The sequence below is a fragment of the Strix uralensis genome, chromosome 15 (genome assembly GCF_047716275.1).
Source record: "Strix uralensis isolate ZFMK-TIS-50842 chromosome 15, bStrUra1, whole genome shotgun sequence".
Classification (NCBI taxonomy): domain Eukaryota; kingdom Metazoa; phylum Chordata; class Aves; order Strigiformes; family Strigidae; genus Strix; species Strix uralensis.
Genome location: NC_133986.1, coordinates 10,307,928 through 10,325,268, shown reverse-complemented (window position 1 = coordinate 10,325,268; position 17,341 = coordinate 10,307,928). Strand labels below are relative to the sequence as shown.

Genomic DNA, 17,341 nt, shown 5'->3' with positions numbered 1-17,341 from the left:
TATATGACATACACTTTCCTGAGTCCTTGAGTACTGTGATTCCTAATCATTTTAAAGCAGTAACCCATTTTATTTTCTCCATTGAAAATCTCTTTCAGATTATATCTCCCAGATTCACTGGGAATCACTGGAATTTCACTATATTTTCTTCTGCTTCCATTTATACTTTATTTCTTGACCTCAGTTGTGTCCTGTGAGTCCCATTTATTTCTCCTCCTTCTTTTCTGCTGATAATTCCTTTGATGTTCCTTGCAGCTTCCCAACATAAAGGAAAGCATGGTCCTAGCCAGGGGTGAGTGAGTCATTTCTAAATTTCTTGCCAAATTCTTGACCAGGAAAAATATATTAACACTTTATGGAAAATTTACTCTTGCAGTGATTCTAGAAAAGTTTTCCAAACTTCATAATTTTCCATTTATTCTTGTTCTGTTTTGCCACGCTTCCACCAGTCATCGGCCAGCTGACAGAGTGGTCTTAGACTTTCCTGTCCTCCACTGGGAACACGGCATGGGAGTGTGAATAATCTTTTGACTGTTTCTGTCCCCCGTTGCAACAGAGACGTCCTGGGGGCTGTGGTCACCTGTATGTTGTCTAGAAGCAGTGGTTCCTCAGAACCCAAAGCTGCCGGGGGCTGCTGGCAGGATTGCTGCACCACAAGTTCCCGGTGAAACTGTGTCTGGTGTCCACTGGTGGAGCCAAGGGCTGGACCTTTCCTGCATTTTATGTCTCTATTACAAACGTCAGTAAACAAAAAAATATTGCAAGTAATTTGAATTTGCTTCTCAACTGAAGCTTCCTAAAGTAATATCTGAAATACCTATTTTATATTACCCTGTTTTATCTGTTCTGTCTTATGTACTTTTTTCTTTTGGTAAGTAGCGTATTTTTCATGCACTTTTTTTCTTACAAAGATGTACTGTTTATTACTTAAAATTCTCATATGGGAAGCTATGCCTTTGAGTATATGAGTACAGTCATCATAACTTAGTTTAGATGTACTTCTGTAGACGATGACAGGCTAGATCCTAGGTGGTTAATGCCAAATGATCCTTCCTCTAATGAAGGTGCTGGTGGGCACATACAGTAGTTACACATGTGTACAGGTAATACCAACGTAATTCCTCTCCTAAACACACAGTCTGCAATTATTCTGAAACATCAAGAATCTGCACCTGAATGGCATGACTTAGTAGAGAACAACATATGCAATTAGCTTATTTATACAATTACTCTCCTTTCTCTGATCCCATTGTTTTTTAGGGATGGGCATTGCCATTTTCTACTAGCTTTATTTGCATCACTTCTTGTCCGGAAGAAAACAGAGTTATTTTGAAACTTGAACACAGAAGTCAAATTTTATTGTAGTACTCATGATGTCTGTGGGTGTGACTGCCAAATAATATCCAGAACACTTCTATTTTCATAGTAATGTCTTGGATGTCAGCCATGCATTTTCCGCTGAATTAATGAATATCATGTAGCCATATCTACCGCTGCTGCCAGAAACACAAGAATAAATAGTAATATTTCTGAAATTGTATGTACATAAGATTACTTTTTGATAATGGGTTTTAAGCTTGCACCTTCTTTATTCTTTCAGTTGATCTTATTTACCTGCACTGACTTACTAACCTATATAAACAAGAGAGTCCTTTTTCATATTCTTGTTACATAAAATCTAAACTCAGCTGTCAGTGCACCACCTCAAGACTTAATCTGTAGGCTACACTGTGGGGGAAAGAAAGTCTTGCCTCAACATTTTCAACCATTGCAAAATGCAAGTGGTAATGTCTTGAACCAGAAGTAGGCATAGTATTGCTAACACAACTTTAATTTTTAATCCACCTCAAAAACTCTTCAGTGAGCAAGCCTTCCTTTTTCAATGGGATTAACCACTGAGAACATTACAAATGCTGCAAACACCTACATATTTGTACAAAGATAACCCCCTGTTACAGCGGATACGTTCTTTTTTTATCCTTTCTTATTTATACCAGCATGATTCATTAACAGTTATTTCTGAGATGAAGAAATGTAGGCTACTAATATAATTTAAAATGCTGTTATTTTAATGAATAAGTCAGCAATGTTTTAGTTTCTTTTTAACACCAAATGTCTAAATGGAACTAAGGATAGCGAGACAATTACCAGCTTAAATTATTGGGTTTTATCTTCTAAAGATCCTGCTTGATGACAGGACTTTAGATAGAGCTTGCTCTCCTCTATTTAGAAGAGAAGATATTTTGGGGGTTGAATGGTTGTATTGCAGATCTACTATCTGTAGCATAAAAGACAATTGGAAATTTGCAGTAGAGACTCTCTACTCAGGTAACCCAAATATGCATTGTCTCAAAAGTGTAAGTATAACTTACTTGGTGCTCGCAGTGCTTAGGTCCACTTTGGAATTGAGATGATGAGAGTAAGAGCAAATGGGGAATTCTTGAAGATTGCTTATACTAGATAAGAGGGAAAAAAAGTGTGCAGAGGATAACGTGCCGTAATGGTGGTTCTCACTAACCTCACATTTGAGAAGCTACATCTACAATCATGTAAAAGCTTTTTGATTTCTAGATTGTTATGCAAGTCTATGGCGTATGGAGGTCTCACTGGCTTCTTCTACACTCATGATCCCCAACAGTATTCTCTCCTTAAATTCTCTCACTATTTGCAGATTCGCGGGCTTCAGGGAGGCTGCAGAGTCAACAATTTAGTTCTCTTGGCACTTAGTTTATGCTTTTGTTGGTAATACTTCTGCCGGAATAAAAATGGGCTCTTTTTGCTGCTCTACTGTAAAATAAGAATGAACGTGGTAATGCAAGTTTTTGTCATTAAATACATCACAAAGTAATGGGCACCTGTGGGAAGCCAACCAGTAGAGTGAAAAGCTTTCACAGTTCTGTAGTTCCTTTGCTGACAGTTCAAGCCCAGCTGTGTGTCTGCAGTAAATACTGTATTCTTTTCTCAATGAAAATATTAGTCTCAAAGTGCAATAAGATTTTAAAAAGTTATAGTAATCTCATATGAACTGCTTGATTGTTCCCTCCTCTCTTCACAATTAAACTTCAGCGTATGAGGACTGGATGACTTTTTCCACTACTGTCAGGCATTTACGTGTTGTGACCTCATACAAATCTTCCTCTTTTAGATAAGCTGTCTCATATACTGTTTTCTTGCCCCCCCATTCTATCCTTATTCATTTGTCTTTGTTGCTAATTTTATATAACTTTGCCATGACGTGGTATCTTCTAGAAATTATCTCTCCTGACGCACTCTTACGTGCCATTTATTTCCCATTGGCTATGGGTGGCAGGAGGATTATGCTTAGTGAACTGGTGATGGAAACAATGAAAGGCAACTGTAGCCATGACAAGAAAGGAAAATGAGATTGAAAAATGGCAGTGAAAGACACCGAGATTTGAGAGTTGAAGAAGAGGGAGGAGCTGGAGCTGAAAGAAGATATCGTAGATCTGTTTCTTTGCTGTTTTCTTAGAATTCCTGCCTTGGGCTAACTCCCACTCATGCATGAACTTTAACGTCATGGCTTGGTTTCTCCTGTCATTTGCCCTGCAGTAAATCAGGAGTAACTGTGTTTGAGAGACGCTTGGAGCCAGAGGTGGGTTATAAAGCTGGCATTCATAGTAGGTGTATACTTCATCCTTACGCACCTTGTCTTATCATTTAGACTTCTGCACAGGTACTGTAGAATGTTGTCAGAGCAGAGTGGATGTATTTCATATCTGATGTGCTGGGGAAACAGTGCTGAAAGATAAGAAGCCTGGAGAATTGGATCCAACTGACTGACACCTAAAATAGTACAAATAAATTTACCCAATGCCCCCCACTTGTCTGTATAAATCGTACTAGCATAATGGAAGTGCCTCTGGCACACCATTTGACCACTTTGGCTAGTTATATATTTTGTAGCTTCTACGAGAAGTCCAATCTATCTTTTTTTTTTTTTTTTTTTTTTTTTTTCCCCCATTGAGAGCAATATACACTTTTCAGTTATGAAAATGGTGTTATTCTAAATAAAACTGACATGATCCACCAACACTTTTGGAAGCACAGATGCTTTGTCCCACTATTTACTAAAGAGGTTCACACTTAGATTAAAGCAGTGAAATCAAATCACTGAATAAAGCCTGGAACAACATAATGATTTAAGGAATTCGTTGAGAGCTTTTGGTAGGAGGAAAGTTACAAAAAGGCAAAATTAGATTGTTTTCTGTACAACACCAGAACACAGAAACAGCATGCAATCCAATATTGGTACATTTGTTTTTCTCTGTGTAGTTTCATTTGTCTTTGTTCTCCTCTGCAACATCAGATTGCAACCCACAAATTTGTATCCTGCATCCAAGGCCCATCAGCGTCAGACATTAAGAGAAGAATCAGGCATCGTTGTTTGCAGGAGCTACCAGCCATGAAATTCTTCTCTCTCTGAATGACACTGCTTTTTTATTATTTTTTTTTTTTCAGCATAAACTGTGTGGGTTGGGATATGCACAGCCCCCTGATGTTAAATGATATTTTTCCCAACTCAATGTATACATAATGCAAAGAAGGAAATTAATTTGTTATGTAATTCAGTGCTTCTGAGTGGAGCCGAATCAGGACTAGATTTCCAGTGTATTATTAGTGGAGAAAATTGTACCGTCCTTTCACCAGCTTGTTTAAAGAGCGCAAGAATTTGTACTGGGATATAATTATATTTGATTCATATTTTCTATCTTATTGTTGGAGGTGAAAGAATGTAGCTTCAGGGGTTCACACTTGAATGCTTTCAGTTCAAGCTGATAGTCTGAGCTAAATAGATCTTTCTATCCAGATACTGTATAAGTTGTTAATCTCTTGCTTCAATGACACTGCTAAGTAGCTGGTTACTAACAGTCTGCTGCTGTATAAAGATGAACAATTGTGGATGAGTTCTACTTGCTGAAGAAAACAGGCCTTAAAATCAGCCCTGTCCATATTTAAAGAGAACAATTAACTAGTTTCATGTTTTGTCTACTGCAAATCACCCATTGCCTTTTTTGAAAGGATTCACAATATCTATTTACTTTTAAAAAGATTTTCTTTTTCCTTGTCTTCACAACCAGCAGAGAAAACTGTTTTTTATCTGGGTGCACAAATGTTTAGACGATAGAAACAAATATTTATTGTAGTTATTTGTACTATTCAGAGTAAGGTTCATGTTACTTTCAACCCAAACATGCATGATAGAAATGAGGGGCTATGGGTGCTCTGGGAGTATAGAACCTTGAGAAACCCTTGGCAGAGCTGGCCTTCCCATTTCCTACCTCCGGCTGAGGGAGAATACTCTGCAGAAACAGAACTGCATAAAATACAGGTTTTTATTTGGATAAGTTGCTTTTCCGTTGTAGCAGAATACCTGTTAGAATGAAAGTGAGCCATACATATTTTATTCAAATAGGCTGCTTTCTTCGACATTGCTGATAGATTTCAATCATATTTTAAAATTCTCCTTCAGCTATTGTAGCTTTCTGTCATTGCATTTGCTTTTCTCTCTCTTCAAGCTGATACTTGCAAGACGTCTCCCTCATTATTGGCCATTGTTTCCTCCCCACTTCCAGGCTTTCACATGAAATCGGAAGGTTTCATTTTCCCACCTTTTAACCTTCCATTGTTCCACTTCCATCTGCACCCCTGACCCAGATTCCTCACGCAATTTTAGGCTACAAAGCAGCTGCGCATCCTCGAGGATGGAGGTTTTATTTTGGTTCTTAGGTAAATTCTGATCTGTGTATGTGTATCACTGCAGTCAGAGCTTCAGAAATTTGTATTGCCACATGGAGTCTGGTCATTTTTTTTGAAAAAGGCAAAGCCCATGATATTCAAGCTCTTTTGAATCATAATTTCTAAACCTATTATCTTGTAACCTATCAAAGAGATTTCAGACATTTGTTCTGACATAGAAGTTTTAAGCAATACTTAGCAGTTTTTAAACGTGATCTAAATAGAAGTTTCTCTGTATCTTCTTGATACTGTGTAAGCATGTGAAAGTAAAGCCTTATGGTGAACATGTTTCCCTTCTGCAGAAGCATGCAGCTCTTTGAATGTTATTCTTGCTTTACTGCTGTAATCTTGGTGAAGGCTTATTGATAATCATGTGAGTGTGGTAAGAAAGAGGGATTGATTGTCACTCTCCATGATTTTAAGCTCATTTATGGGTGGCACCTGTATATTCATCAACTTTTAAATTCCTTTGAAATGTACCCACAAACACATACACCTCACATGCTTAGTTATTAAAATGCTTCTAATTGCGTAAAGTGTTTTCTGCAAAATTGGAGAGCCCGGCCAGCAGTGGCCAGTTCACTCCACCACATAAAAAATTTCCTCTAATTAAGCTATGGCTTTTGCTGGATATCTGAGAGACTTTCCAACTCCTTGTTGTTGTTTTTTAAGCAAGTGAGTGTGGTTTCTTGTGAGAGCAGAGTGAGACTGGCCCTTGTCGCATAGAGCAAAGTTTGGGGATGGGAATGTGTCAGAAATGCCAGGTGACGGAAGGGATGTCTGGCACATGGCTGTGGAACTTGCACTGCTATTTTTTGTTTTTCTTTCTAATTGGTAACTCTTGCCATCTGTTCCTGAGCCATCCCTCTGCTGTCCTTTCCTGCACACAGTCTCCTGCCCCCGTTCTACCCTTCAAACTTGGACTGACTGCCCAAAAGCTACTAACAAGGGCTGACTGATACCACTAGTAGCTGGGTGGTAAGAAGATGTTAATGGAGGTGAGAGAGATACTAATGTTAGGTCAGCTAAGGCTGGGATCTTTGAGCATCATTTGAGTGGGCTCAGATGCTTCTCTCTCAGTGCTGGTTCGTGAACAAACTCCCCAGATTTTTTCAGAAAAATAAACCCTTTGCTTTATAAAATAGGTTTAGTTGTTCCTCTGAGGTGGATTCCTTCTGAATCTGTCACCACTGCCTGTGTTCCTGATCACCTTGTGGCTTTCTGGAATAAGTAATCTAGAAGCACTGTACCAACCTTGTTTTTTTTTCTTTTTCAGGAGTCTTTTTGTACTTTACATTCTACATTTGAATCTGTCATTTTTTGTCTAACTCTCCATTTGGTGGCTTCGCATACAGGAAGCCTATTTTATACTGGAGAGAAATGCATTTATACATGCTAAGAACTGTATTTTTAACAAAAACGTAGATGTATATACAAGTTAAAGGGATTTTTCTCGCAAGAACTACAAAATGAACAAAATCGAAAAAGAATAAAACATGGCAATCATAATTGTGTTCTACCATTATCTGAGAAGCCCATGCTCTTAGAGGTGTGTTGGTGGGGCGATTAAGTAAGAGAGTAGATTTGGTCAGCTAAGTTTTTGTTTTTTCTAAAGGCATTTAAGTGGCTAAAAATAGATCCTCAAGAGTATGCAAGTCACTGATTTTCCATAGATTTCTAATGGGAGCTATGGTCTGAAATACCCAAAAACTTTGTGATGCTAATCAAAAGAGCCCATGTTTTGATTTGTGTTTAAGGTGGCCTTTTCTTCTCAGGTCATCCCCATGCAAAGCTCACATGCATTTTCCTGAGCACCTACAGAAGAAGTAGAGAAATTAGGGCTTACCTCACCTCTATTTGTAATCATGTTCTTCATGATTTTTAGATTATGGATGCTGATGACTTATGGGTTATATTATTGTTGTGTGCTAGCATAGTCAAATTATTAGGTTTTTGTCCTGAGCTAATAATACCAAAACTACCATTGTGAGGCAGAAAATCTTTCAGCAAAAGGTGGAAGCTGCTGGAATATTTTCTTCTTTAATTTTCCAACATCACAGATTTTAGGAGTTCAGTTAAAATAAATGAATTCTAATAAACTATTAGTGAAAATTAAAAAAAATCAAAAACTGCAGCTGCAAATATTTCACTGACTTCCTTGATTGTCATATTTTCCAATTGTACAATAGTGTTTATTGCAGTAGGCTCTGCCATGTAGGAATAAATTATATTTCCTGGGTTGGGGAAAAGACAGACAGTTAAATGGAACAAAGCAATCACTCATCAGGTGATATGTCTGATGGTGTAGATCAGAAAGAGTTCCCACAATTTCCATGAAACTCAATAATTTCAAGTGACTTTAATATTTTTTATGTTTTTATAACACTGATTAGAACCCCCCCTAGATGATGAAATGCTACAGCTCTAGCAAGAATCTAATAAAAATACCCCCTGGGACTGATTTTGATTGACTACAGTTGCCTGTCTGTTTTTATTTTACTATATAGGTACGGACGTGAATGAGCACAATTGAGTTAACCCTTTACTCGCCTAACTGCTGTGATTAGGTACTTTGACTATCATTACTTTGAAACACTGACACCCACATAAAGGAAAAGGCAGTGTGAGGATTCAACTCTCAGGTTTCTACACCAGTGTCACCTTCTCTGTAAAGCACCCAGGACGTTCTGCTTAGAGAAACATGAGCAACACTGAGATCCCATCCCTTTGGAGATAGTTAATGCTTAGCCTGTACATATTTTTCTGTGCCTGGTGTTGTGGTTATTAAAGCACAGAACTGAGCATTGGGAGGCAGTGATTTTCTTCCTTTCCTGTGGGCACAACAGGTAATTCTCCTCTTGAAGCATACAGGGATCAATCTATGCTCTGTATCATCAATAAAGTATATTGCCCTACAGTGTGTAAAATTAAAACGCACTCTCTAGGAAAGCTGTGCCCATGGGCATTAATTACGGCAGTGCTTGGAGCTGAGGAGACACTGTGCGGCAGCACAGCCCTTGTGTGGCTACTAAAAGTAAGGATCTCCAGCAAGCACTTGCCTAACTTTTACAAAGGACTCTCTCAGCCCCATCTGTAAATAAAGAATTAAGATTTCAGTCTCTTTCCTGAGCATTTCCGGAACTACCACCATAAAACTCCCTTCTGTTGGTCTCCATTTGGCTATCAGAGCAGGAGTGCTATCAGATACTGAAGTTTTCGTGCAGAATTCATGAACCTTTGCATACTATTGGCCAAGTTTAGTTAGAAAGCACTATGGAAATGTAGAATATTATTAATAATTACACTTCATTTGTAGCTCCAAATACAATCGGGGGGATTGAATGAAGATAGAAAAAGTAACACACAGAAGCTTATAATTAGTGGCACAGTTGTTCTGGTGTAGCAGTTCTTGTTCTGGAAATGATATTGACTCTTCTGGGGAGCTAATTAATGCACATATTTATAAGTTAGTGATTAATAGTTTAAAGTTATTCTTTAGAAAGCTTTGCATCTTTTCAAAGTTAAGAAGAAAAATGCTTCATGTCAAATAAAGACATCTAATGATGTGCATATGCTGTGTCCAACATTTCCTCTGGTAAGATTTCCACCTGCTTCGAATAGTTGCTTTTAAAAAGAAGTTGAACCAAAGTGTAAAACTACTATTAATTTAGTGGAATATTCCTTTATAAATTAATAAATATGTAAACACTGGAATGTTAAATTAAGTTTAAACTATTCAATTTATTTATGCTTAGTAATTCTTTACAGTGTTATGTTAAATATGAGATCATTATGCATATAGAGGTTAAATCCATTTAAGTAATTTATTTTCTGTCTATCTTGAAGCAGTTTTCTCAGTAAGAAAAAGACCTAATTTTCAAAATAGATGCGTTAGCAATCAGCAGAGATATCTGAAATGGAATAAATATTAACTGTTATATAGTTTATACTATTTGAAGGCAAATTTTAAATGTGGGTTACTCATTTTTTTAAAACAGCAAATTTCCTATTCTTTGGAATCTTTATATCTTACATTTAACTAGTTACGCTTAAAATTTTTGTGATTGTTAACACCTCCCCCCTGCTTCCTGTCTGCCCGTTTCTGATATTTGCTCTTCCTCTGGGAGCATGTTTGCACTGGCTGGCATAGCTATCTATAGAACTTTTTTTCAGAATTAGTACTTTAAAAACTGCAATGGCTACATCATTTATTTTCTGGCATCTGCACTGAATTTAGCGAAACAGCTTGGTCAAATTTTCGTATTTTTACCCAGTGCAAAAAGAAATTCTGTTTTATTCCAGTGCAATGGAAGGGGAGTGGAAAAGAATTGTGCTTGTATCTCATCTGTTTTAGGCTGGAATGTGGGCCATGATAAGATATTCTGTTTAGTGGCAGTTTTGTCTCCGTTCTTAACGTAGTCATTGTGTGAATGTGATTTGTACTCTTCCTCAAGTTGGCTCTTTGGAGCATTGCAGTAAGCAAGCGAATTAATAGCAAAAAGCAAATTAATAGCAAAAAGCAAATTAATAGCAAAAAGCAAATCAGTAGTGGAAAGCCAATATATAGCAAAAAGCAAATATATAGCAAAAAGCAAATAAATAGCAAAAAGCCTCTGTGCGCTGAGAGTCAGTTGTGCAAGTTCAAAAGCTAAATGCACTTCTACAGCAGCTCTCATCTCTGTCAAGGTTTCCCTTTCCCCAGTTGCAGCCTGCGGAGCGCCGCTGCGAAGTTCCTTTTCGCACCTCGCTCCCCCCTGCCCTTTGCAAATATGAATTTTTGGCCCCCTCGGTGCTCCGGCCGCCTGCACCTCCCTCAGCCTGGCGCTTGCTCCTGCACAAACGCAGCGCTCGCGGAAGCAAGAGTATCGTCTGCAAGGCTGTGGCGGTGGTGTTCACATGACTAATGCTGTGAAAGATAGCAAGATTTTTTTTTTTTTTTTTTGAGCAGCTCCAGTCTATGCACAGTTGGCTCCCAGCTGACAGACAGAATGTGGGGTGGGCTTTGTCACCAGAACGCTGGGTACTGCATGCCCAGCTATGCTCGCAATTACACAGTGCCCAGAAACCTGCTGCTTATGTCAGGGTGCAGGCAGCCTGAACACATAGAAATTGGGTAGCTTTATTATATTTTTCTTTCTTTTTTTCTTTTTTTTTTTTTTTTTTTTGCCTCTTTCTTCCCAGCAAAGGTTATATAATGAGGGGATTGCTGCTAAAGTAAAAAGGGAAAATGAAGTCTTTGTTAAATGCCTTCACAAAGAAAGAAGGTAAGCAATGAAAGCAGAACACTTTGATGTTTCAGACTGGTGTTTTCTTGTGTACATTTAATATGATCGGCTTAGTGACTCTATAATTAATCAATTCCTGCAATTTCTTTTTCAAAATTATTTTGTGCTAGACAGTCCATTTAGGCAACTGATTATTAAAGCTGGATGTGACTTTATTCATTTTAGGTTTTTCTCTGGAGAGTCAAGTAGTTATAAAAATGTTTTGTTCCCTAAGAAATGCATTTGAAGACACGTAAGGAATTTCCTAGGTGAATTTTGTCAGTGAATGGTGCTGAATTGCCCCTTCAGATATATGAAATGCCAGGAATAGAATGCTGAGAGCTGGAGGAAGGATTAAATGGTACTTTCAGGTATGCTTTTAGGGGTGATCATTTTAAACTTTAGGGACATGAAATTAGTTCAGACATTTTCATGTAATTTTATATCAAGTGTTTTTCCCAGACAAGTTTTACAACAGTTATACTTACAGTTCTGAACATGGTGAAATATTAGGGAAAAACAATGTCCAACAGGGGTTAAAGCGTGGACATTCGCATTTCGTCATTTTGTGTTGTAGTTATTTTTTTATTGTGAAAATAATATAAATAATGCCTATGAGAAGCAGCTAAAAAAATATCCACCCACTTACAGTTTGCAGATTGCTGGGGAAAAGAAACAGTTGGGTGGAATATTAATCACTTTAGGCACGGAAATGCTTATTTTTAACTCTTTCTATAAAAGATTTGTGTTAGACACACGTCAATTGGTGTAATTAGTTGTCCCCTTTCCTGTTTATTTTCTGTAGTAAAGGCTAATTTTGCTTGTAGTTCTCTCCTTAAGAATAGAACATTAATAACAAAGCAAAAGCTAACTCCTTAATGGTCATGTAAAATCCTTCTAAGGTATGTAAGGGAAAAAGAATGAATTTAACCTGGTATATGGAGAGTGTGTATTCATAGAAAACATACCCTGTTTTTCGGTAGGAATGAATATGCAGTTTTGTGTTTTCTAAAATCTGTTGCTATAAACGTGCTCAGCAAGTATCCGTCCGTCCTGTCGCCGTGCCTGAGCACCGTGCCCTCGTGCTCCCTCCCACTCCTGCCAGAAGATATCCCACCAACCTCTCAAAAGTTACAGTAAACATCCCCAAAATGTTGTCAATATTTACTTTTACCAGTCTATGGCTAGAGGGCTTGGCAGTCTGCGTGGAGTGTTACCAGTTTAAGGTCATAAAAAATTAAAATCTAAAGGTCAGATCCAATTTTTACTGAAATCCAAGACAAACTTTGGTGACCCTAAGGGAACAGCATTAGACCTTCAGGTAGCAAACCTGTATGTGCAAAACATTCCCTATATTCAGTTTTGTGTACTTTCTCCTTTACTGAAATTATTACAGTAGCTATTCTGCTTTACTGTACCTGGGAAAGATCCCTGTCTTCAATGAAACAATTTCTAGAGCTGTATTCTAAATGTCAAAATTACAGGAATGCACAAATGGCACATCTATGTCACATACATCAGCCTAGAAGATCTGTATATGTCAATTTTGGAAATAAGTGCTGTGAGTTTTCTTTAAGTTAGTACTAACCAGGGCTTTCACTGTGACATTTGAAGCATCAAGGTGCTTTCAGTGACATACTTTGCTGCTTTGAAACCTTAAAAAAAATACAAAATATGAAAAACTTGGAATATCCTGAAAATTGGACAGAGTTTCTGCCAGTTTCTAGCATAAATATTGAACTTCTATGCTTTATCCCCTTTTAGCAGCTTTTAAAGGGTACTTCCCTTATTTCAGCCTTGTTTCAAGCAAAATATTATGGACATGAATTTAAAGCCCTTTCTCTCTCTGCACACTGTTCTCTTGTTTGGTTGTTCTGATGTTGTTGAGCTTTTTACCAGAGAAAGTTTCAGCTCGTTAGAAATATGAAGGGTGTTGTTTTAAAATATTCAGAATTTCAGTTAATCATAAACTGATTCTGGTGAAAATGACATAAACCATTCTTTTAATTGCAGTTCCATCTTTATTTTATCTTATAAATATGCTTTCAGTTTTGCTCTGAAACCTTAAGTTTTGCTGTGTTCTCTCAATTAAAGGCTGTATTTCAAGGCAGGACAGATTGATTCCTATGTATATTCATATTTATGTGAATTATTTACTTGCACAGTATGACAGACATTCTTATTCTGTTTTTTGTGTGTTTTTGAAGGGTATTGAATGCGTAGACATTTTTGGCACTTTATAAATGGCACTTGCTGGCACTTTAGACATGTAGGATGATGTTTTGTGGGGCTTCTTTCCCAACTGAAATATGATTTTTTGAACATTACAACAGCTCAATGAAGTCCTCAGAATAATGCCTGGCTACCTTTTATTAGTTATACTACTGTGACTTTTCAGATGTAAATATGTGCACTTTGGATTAAATCCTGTGACGCCATGAGTTCCACTGAAATAAATTAATGAGAGTAGTTGCATGAATGGGGATGCAGGCAAGCATGAGCTTTCAGGGTCAGATCCTCTATTACTTTATAGTATGGGTAGGAAATGCCATTGTATCTAGTGATAGTTGGATGCTTTTTATTAGGAAATTTCCCTTTTAAGTTGCACTTGGAACTAACTGACCCACTGCAGTGAGAAAAGGAGATCTGGAAAATGTAGTGTCTGCTTGTACAAATTCTCGTGACTGAAGTACTGTACCAGTAACACTGATGAAAGGATGGGCCCTGTGGTTTGTATTAGAATTTTATTTCCCTTGCTTTTGTTTTTTGTTGCAACTATTTCATTAAGTAGTATATTGCAGCCTTTGGATACAGTCATGTTCTCTTTGGGACACAGCACATGATGGAGTGAGTGTATTACCCTCGGGTAATATGTTCTATATACAATAGTAATAGATGTGGTAGAAATGCCTAGATTAGAAAGAGGGGAATACCTAGGGATTACAGCAGTGTAATAGAGTTCTGCCAGGAGAAAAATGTATGTCCTCAATTTTTAACCTGGAAGATGGGGATAAGGTGACTGTTAACACTACAGACTTCAGGTTAGGCCTGAACTTGCGATGGAATGAAATTCTCCCAGTTTAGGTGCCGATGGGAGAAGGAAGTTAGAAGATCACACATCAACAATCTTGCTGATCAGCCCCTGTTCTGTGGGTTTCCAATTGAAGGTGACAACATAGCACAAATACGAACTTTTTGAGACTCAAACTTGGCAATAATGGGGTGTTTCCCATTTCCTAGACCATAGTTCAGATTGTTCAGCAGACTCATGCCACTGGTGTTGCCTAACTATTTATTAAAGCCAGTAGACAGGTTAACATTGCCCAGTTGTTTTTGGTTTTAATGATATTTTAAAAGATAATTAATTCAGTTGGCTAGGCAGGCAAGGTAGAGTTTCTGTCTCCACAGAAGAAACAATGCCATATGTTGCTAAATCTTTTTATGAGGTGGTAAACACATAGGAATGGTGAAATCATCTGAGATTACCCTGGGTGTCTTTCTTTACACAGTGCCCTTTAGAGAGGCTCCCACCTATTCAAACCGAAGGCGGAGACCCCCGAGCACCTTAGCAGCACCTCGGATCTTGCTTCGTTCCAACAGCGACAACAATCTGAACATCAACAACCTCCCTGAGTGGTCAGCCTCCTCCTCTGCTTCTTCACACCGCAGCCTTTCACCTCATCTACTTCAACAGATGCAGAATAATCCTAATGGAACTGTAAAAACTGTGGGGAGTTACACTCCGTCCTCCCGGAGCCGGTCACCATCCCTAAACAGGCTGGGAGAGGATGCCAAGCGGCAGCAGCACAGGCACATCAGGTGACTTTTTGACTATTTGCACAGCATGAGATATCCCTAACATCATCATGCTGGACTCCCATCTTCTTTTATGTTATTTATATGCCCATTTTGCACTCTATATAAGGTATAGGTAATAAAATCTCAGCAAAGTGGAAAAGAGTGAATATTTTCACTGGAAGCTCCAGTCAAAGCCAGCTGTTTTCTCACAGAGCTCCAGCAGCCAGGCAGACTTTAAAGTTCAGCAAAGCTCAGCAGTGACTTATCACTGAGTCTGCACTTCCAAATCAAGGTGCTTGTTCTCAAGATCTTTTAATAGTTGTAATGATTGTATTTAACAGCGAAGTAAAATGTTTCTGAGATACTTGGTCCCTTCATGAAACTGTTGATCTTGCCTGAAACCTATATTGGAGCTGCTCATGGGTGATGAAGCAGAGACTGTTTAAGTTCTCCCTTCTGTAGATGTGTGCTGAACCAAAGAGTAAAATAGAGGGAATAACTGGGGGGAATAAGTGGGGCTGTGTAGCAGGCTGGCTGAGAGCAAAGGGGCCTTCCTGAGATGGTAGTGATAGATGTCATGGGTGTCTTTCATGATTATCCTTGCTGCAGGGTTTTGCATTCCCTGTGACTTTGCTGCTCTTTCTTTCCTCTTGAATTACAAATGTGATTTAGCAGGCACTCTCTGCAAATATCCTGCAGCTATGTCCCACTGGAGAGTAAATCCTAACTAATTAGAGTGATGTAGGTATTGTAAGTAGTATAATAAAACAGAGGATTGTGTCTAAGTTTTGATCACAAAAGGGGGCTTCAGCTTTGTGAAGCCACTGCCCTGTGAATAGACAATTCCAGCTTCACTTTGAGAAGGACTCGGGAACCGCATCTGTCAAGTGTGTAAGTGATGGAGCTGCATCAGGACAAGGGGTTAAAGCCAGGGCTGCAAAAGTGAAGGGAGGCAGAGCCAAGTACTGATGGAGAGAATTAGAGCTGAAATGTTTTGACCAAACACATTTAATTCAGTGGTCATTTAAAACACCAGGCTTTGTCTGTCCTGTTTCCTAATATCAAAAATCATCCATTGTTCAGGGTAGAAAAGAACATGAGTATTGTTAAGAAATGCAGCTGTTGGTTTCTCTTTGTCATTTGTAGGTGTAATGGATCTTTACTTGAATTTTCAAGTCAGTAAAACAAAACGTCATGTATTGAAGCTGTCACCTGTTACCTTGCATGTTCTTAGGTCCTTGGCTGTAGGCACCCAATCTGACAAGCACTATTTGTGATAGTAACAATACTGCTGGAGAGTGGAAATATGGTGTGTTGTAAAAAAACAGTTGTCTGAAATGTAAGAATTGCTGGAAGGAACAGGATCCACATTTGTTACGCCACTGGTTTCATGCAGTAGAGCAAACCCACCTTACCTCGTATGATACAATAATGGCAAAAGCTCATTTGGTTGTAATTTGGGTGACACTTCCTCACAGGACCCATATCAGCTTAAAACCAGGTTGTCTGTAATGAGGCTTCGCTTAGGTGAGGAGGTGGCTGTGAGGTGCTTTTCGGAAAATGAGTGCCCTCCTGTTCCACTGGATAGTGCTGATGCCACCAGAGCGGGAGGTTTTACCTTAGAGTCAATGATTATTTTAGCTGGAAGGGGTAAAAGGTGCCTTTTCATCAATATTCCTGGGATAACACACTTCCAAATTCTTGAAGTATAAAAATGCTTTGAGATGGGGGAACAATTAAAACAATTTTTTGAAGAAGCAAACATTTATTTGCTTTGACTTTATTCAGCCAGTTTCCTCTTCCCTTTCTGAAAGCACGTGATTTTTGGAAATGAGCACAAATGATAGTGGAAACCAGTTTAATGCCTGAAATTTTGTGGAAATAAAATTTTGTTTTTTCTCTTAGTGCATCAGTATCACAGCTACTTAAACTGCTACCCAGCTGCAGAATTTCATATATACCATTAAGACTTGTTTCAGAGATGTCCAGAGTACATGCAAGTACTGAGAAGAGTGCTGGAGCCTCTCTAAAATTTAAAGACAGCTAAAAGCATTTTATATATAATTTTTCCTGCAAGCAATGCCTTTTCTTGCTACAGGCCTGTTTTACAGTCATGAATGGCACCATACATGACACTTCCCTCACAGATTTTGTTTAACTGTATGACCACCTACTTACTATCAGCTAAATGTGGGAATTGTTGCTATCTCTGCTTATTATTTGCAAATAATACATTCACCACGAAGCTGTTGCTCCCCTTAGATGAAAAACCCTTTTTGACATAGCAGTAGGTTGGGTTCTGGAGCAGAGGCAGCCAGAAGGGGTAGGTTAATGAAGACGGTTAGAGTATGACAAAGGGTTAATGAGGTTTGTGAGGTTTGTGTTGTGGAAAGGGGCTGGAGAGCGATGCTGGAAGGGGTTCCTCTGATCTTTACAGCCTGTGTGGCTCAGGTGTTTATCTTCTCATGAGGCTGCTGCTTTTCATACCAAGCTGGTTTTGAGGGGGGCTAGGGAAGGCAGAG

General features: G+C 38.4%; 1 protein-coding gene across 1 annotated transcript in view; it reads left to right on the top strand.

Moving 5' to 3' along the window:
• Positions 1–17,341, top strand: part of SHANK2 (SH3 and multiple ankyrin repeat domains 2) — a 338,478-nt gene that overhangs the window by 94,026 nt on the left and 227,111 nt on the right. The window contains exon 11 of the mRNA XM_074884646.1: positions 14,531–14,840. Coding sequence (XP_074740747.1) covers positions 14,531–14,840 — 310 coding nt within the window. The remainder of the gene's footprint in view (positions 1–14,530; positions 14,841–17,341) is intronic.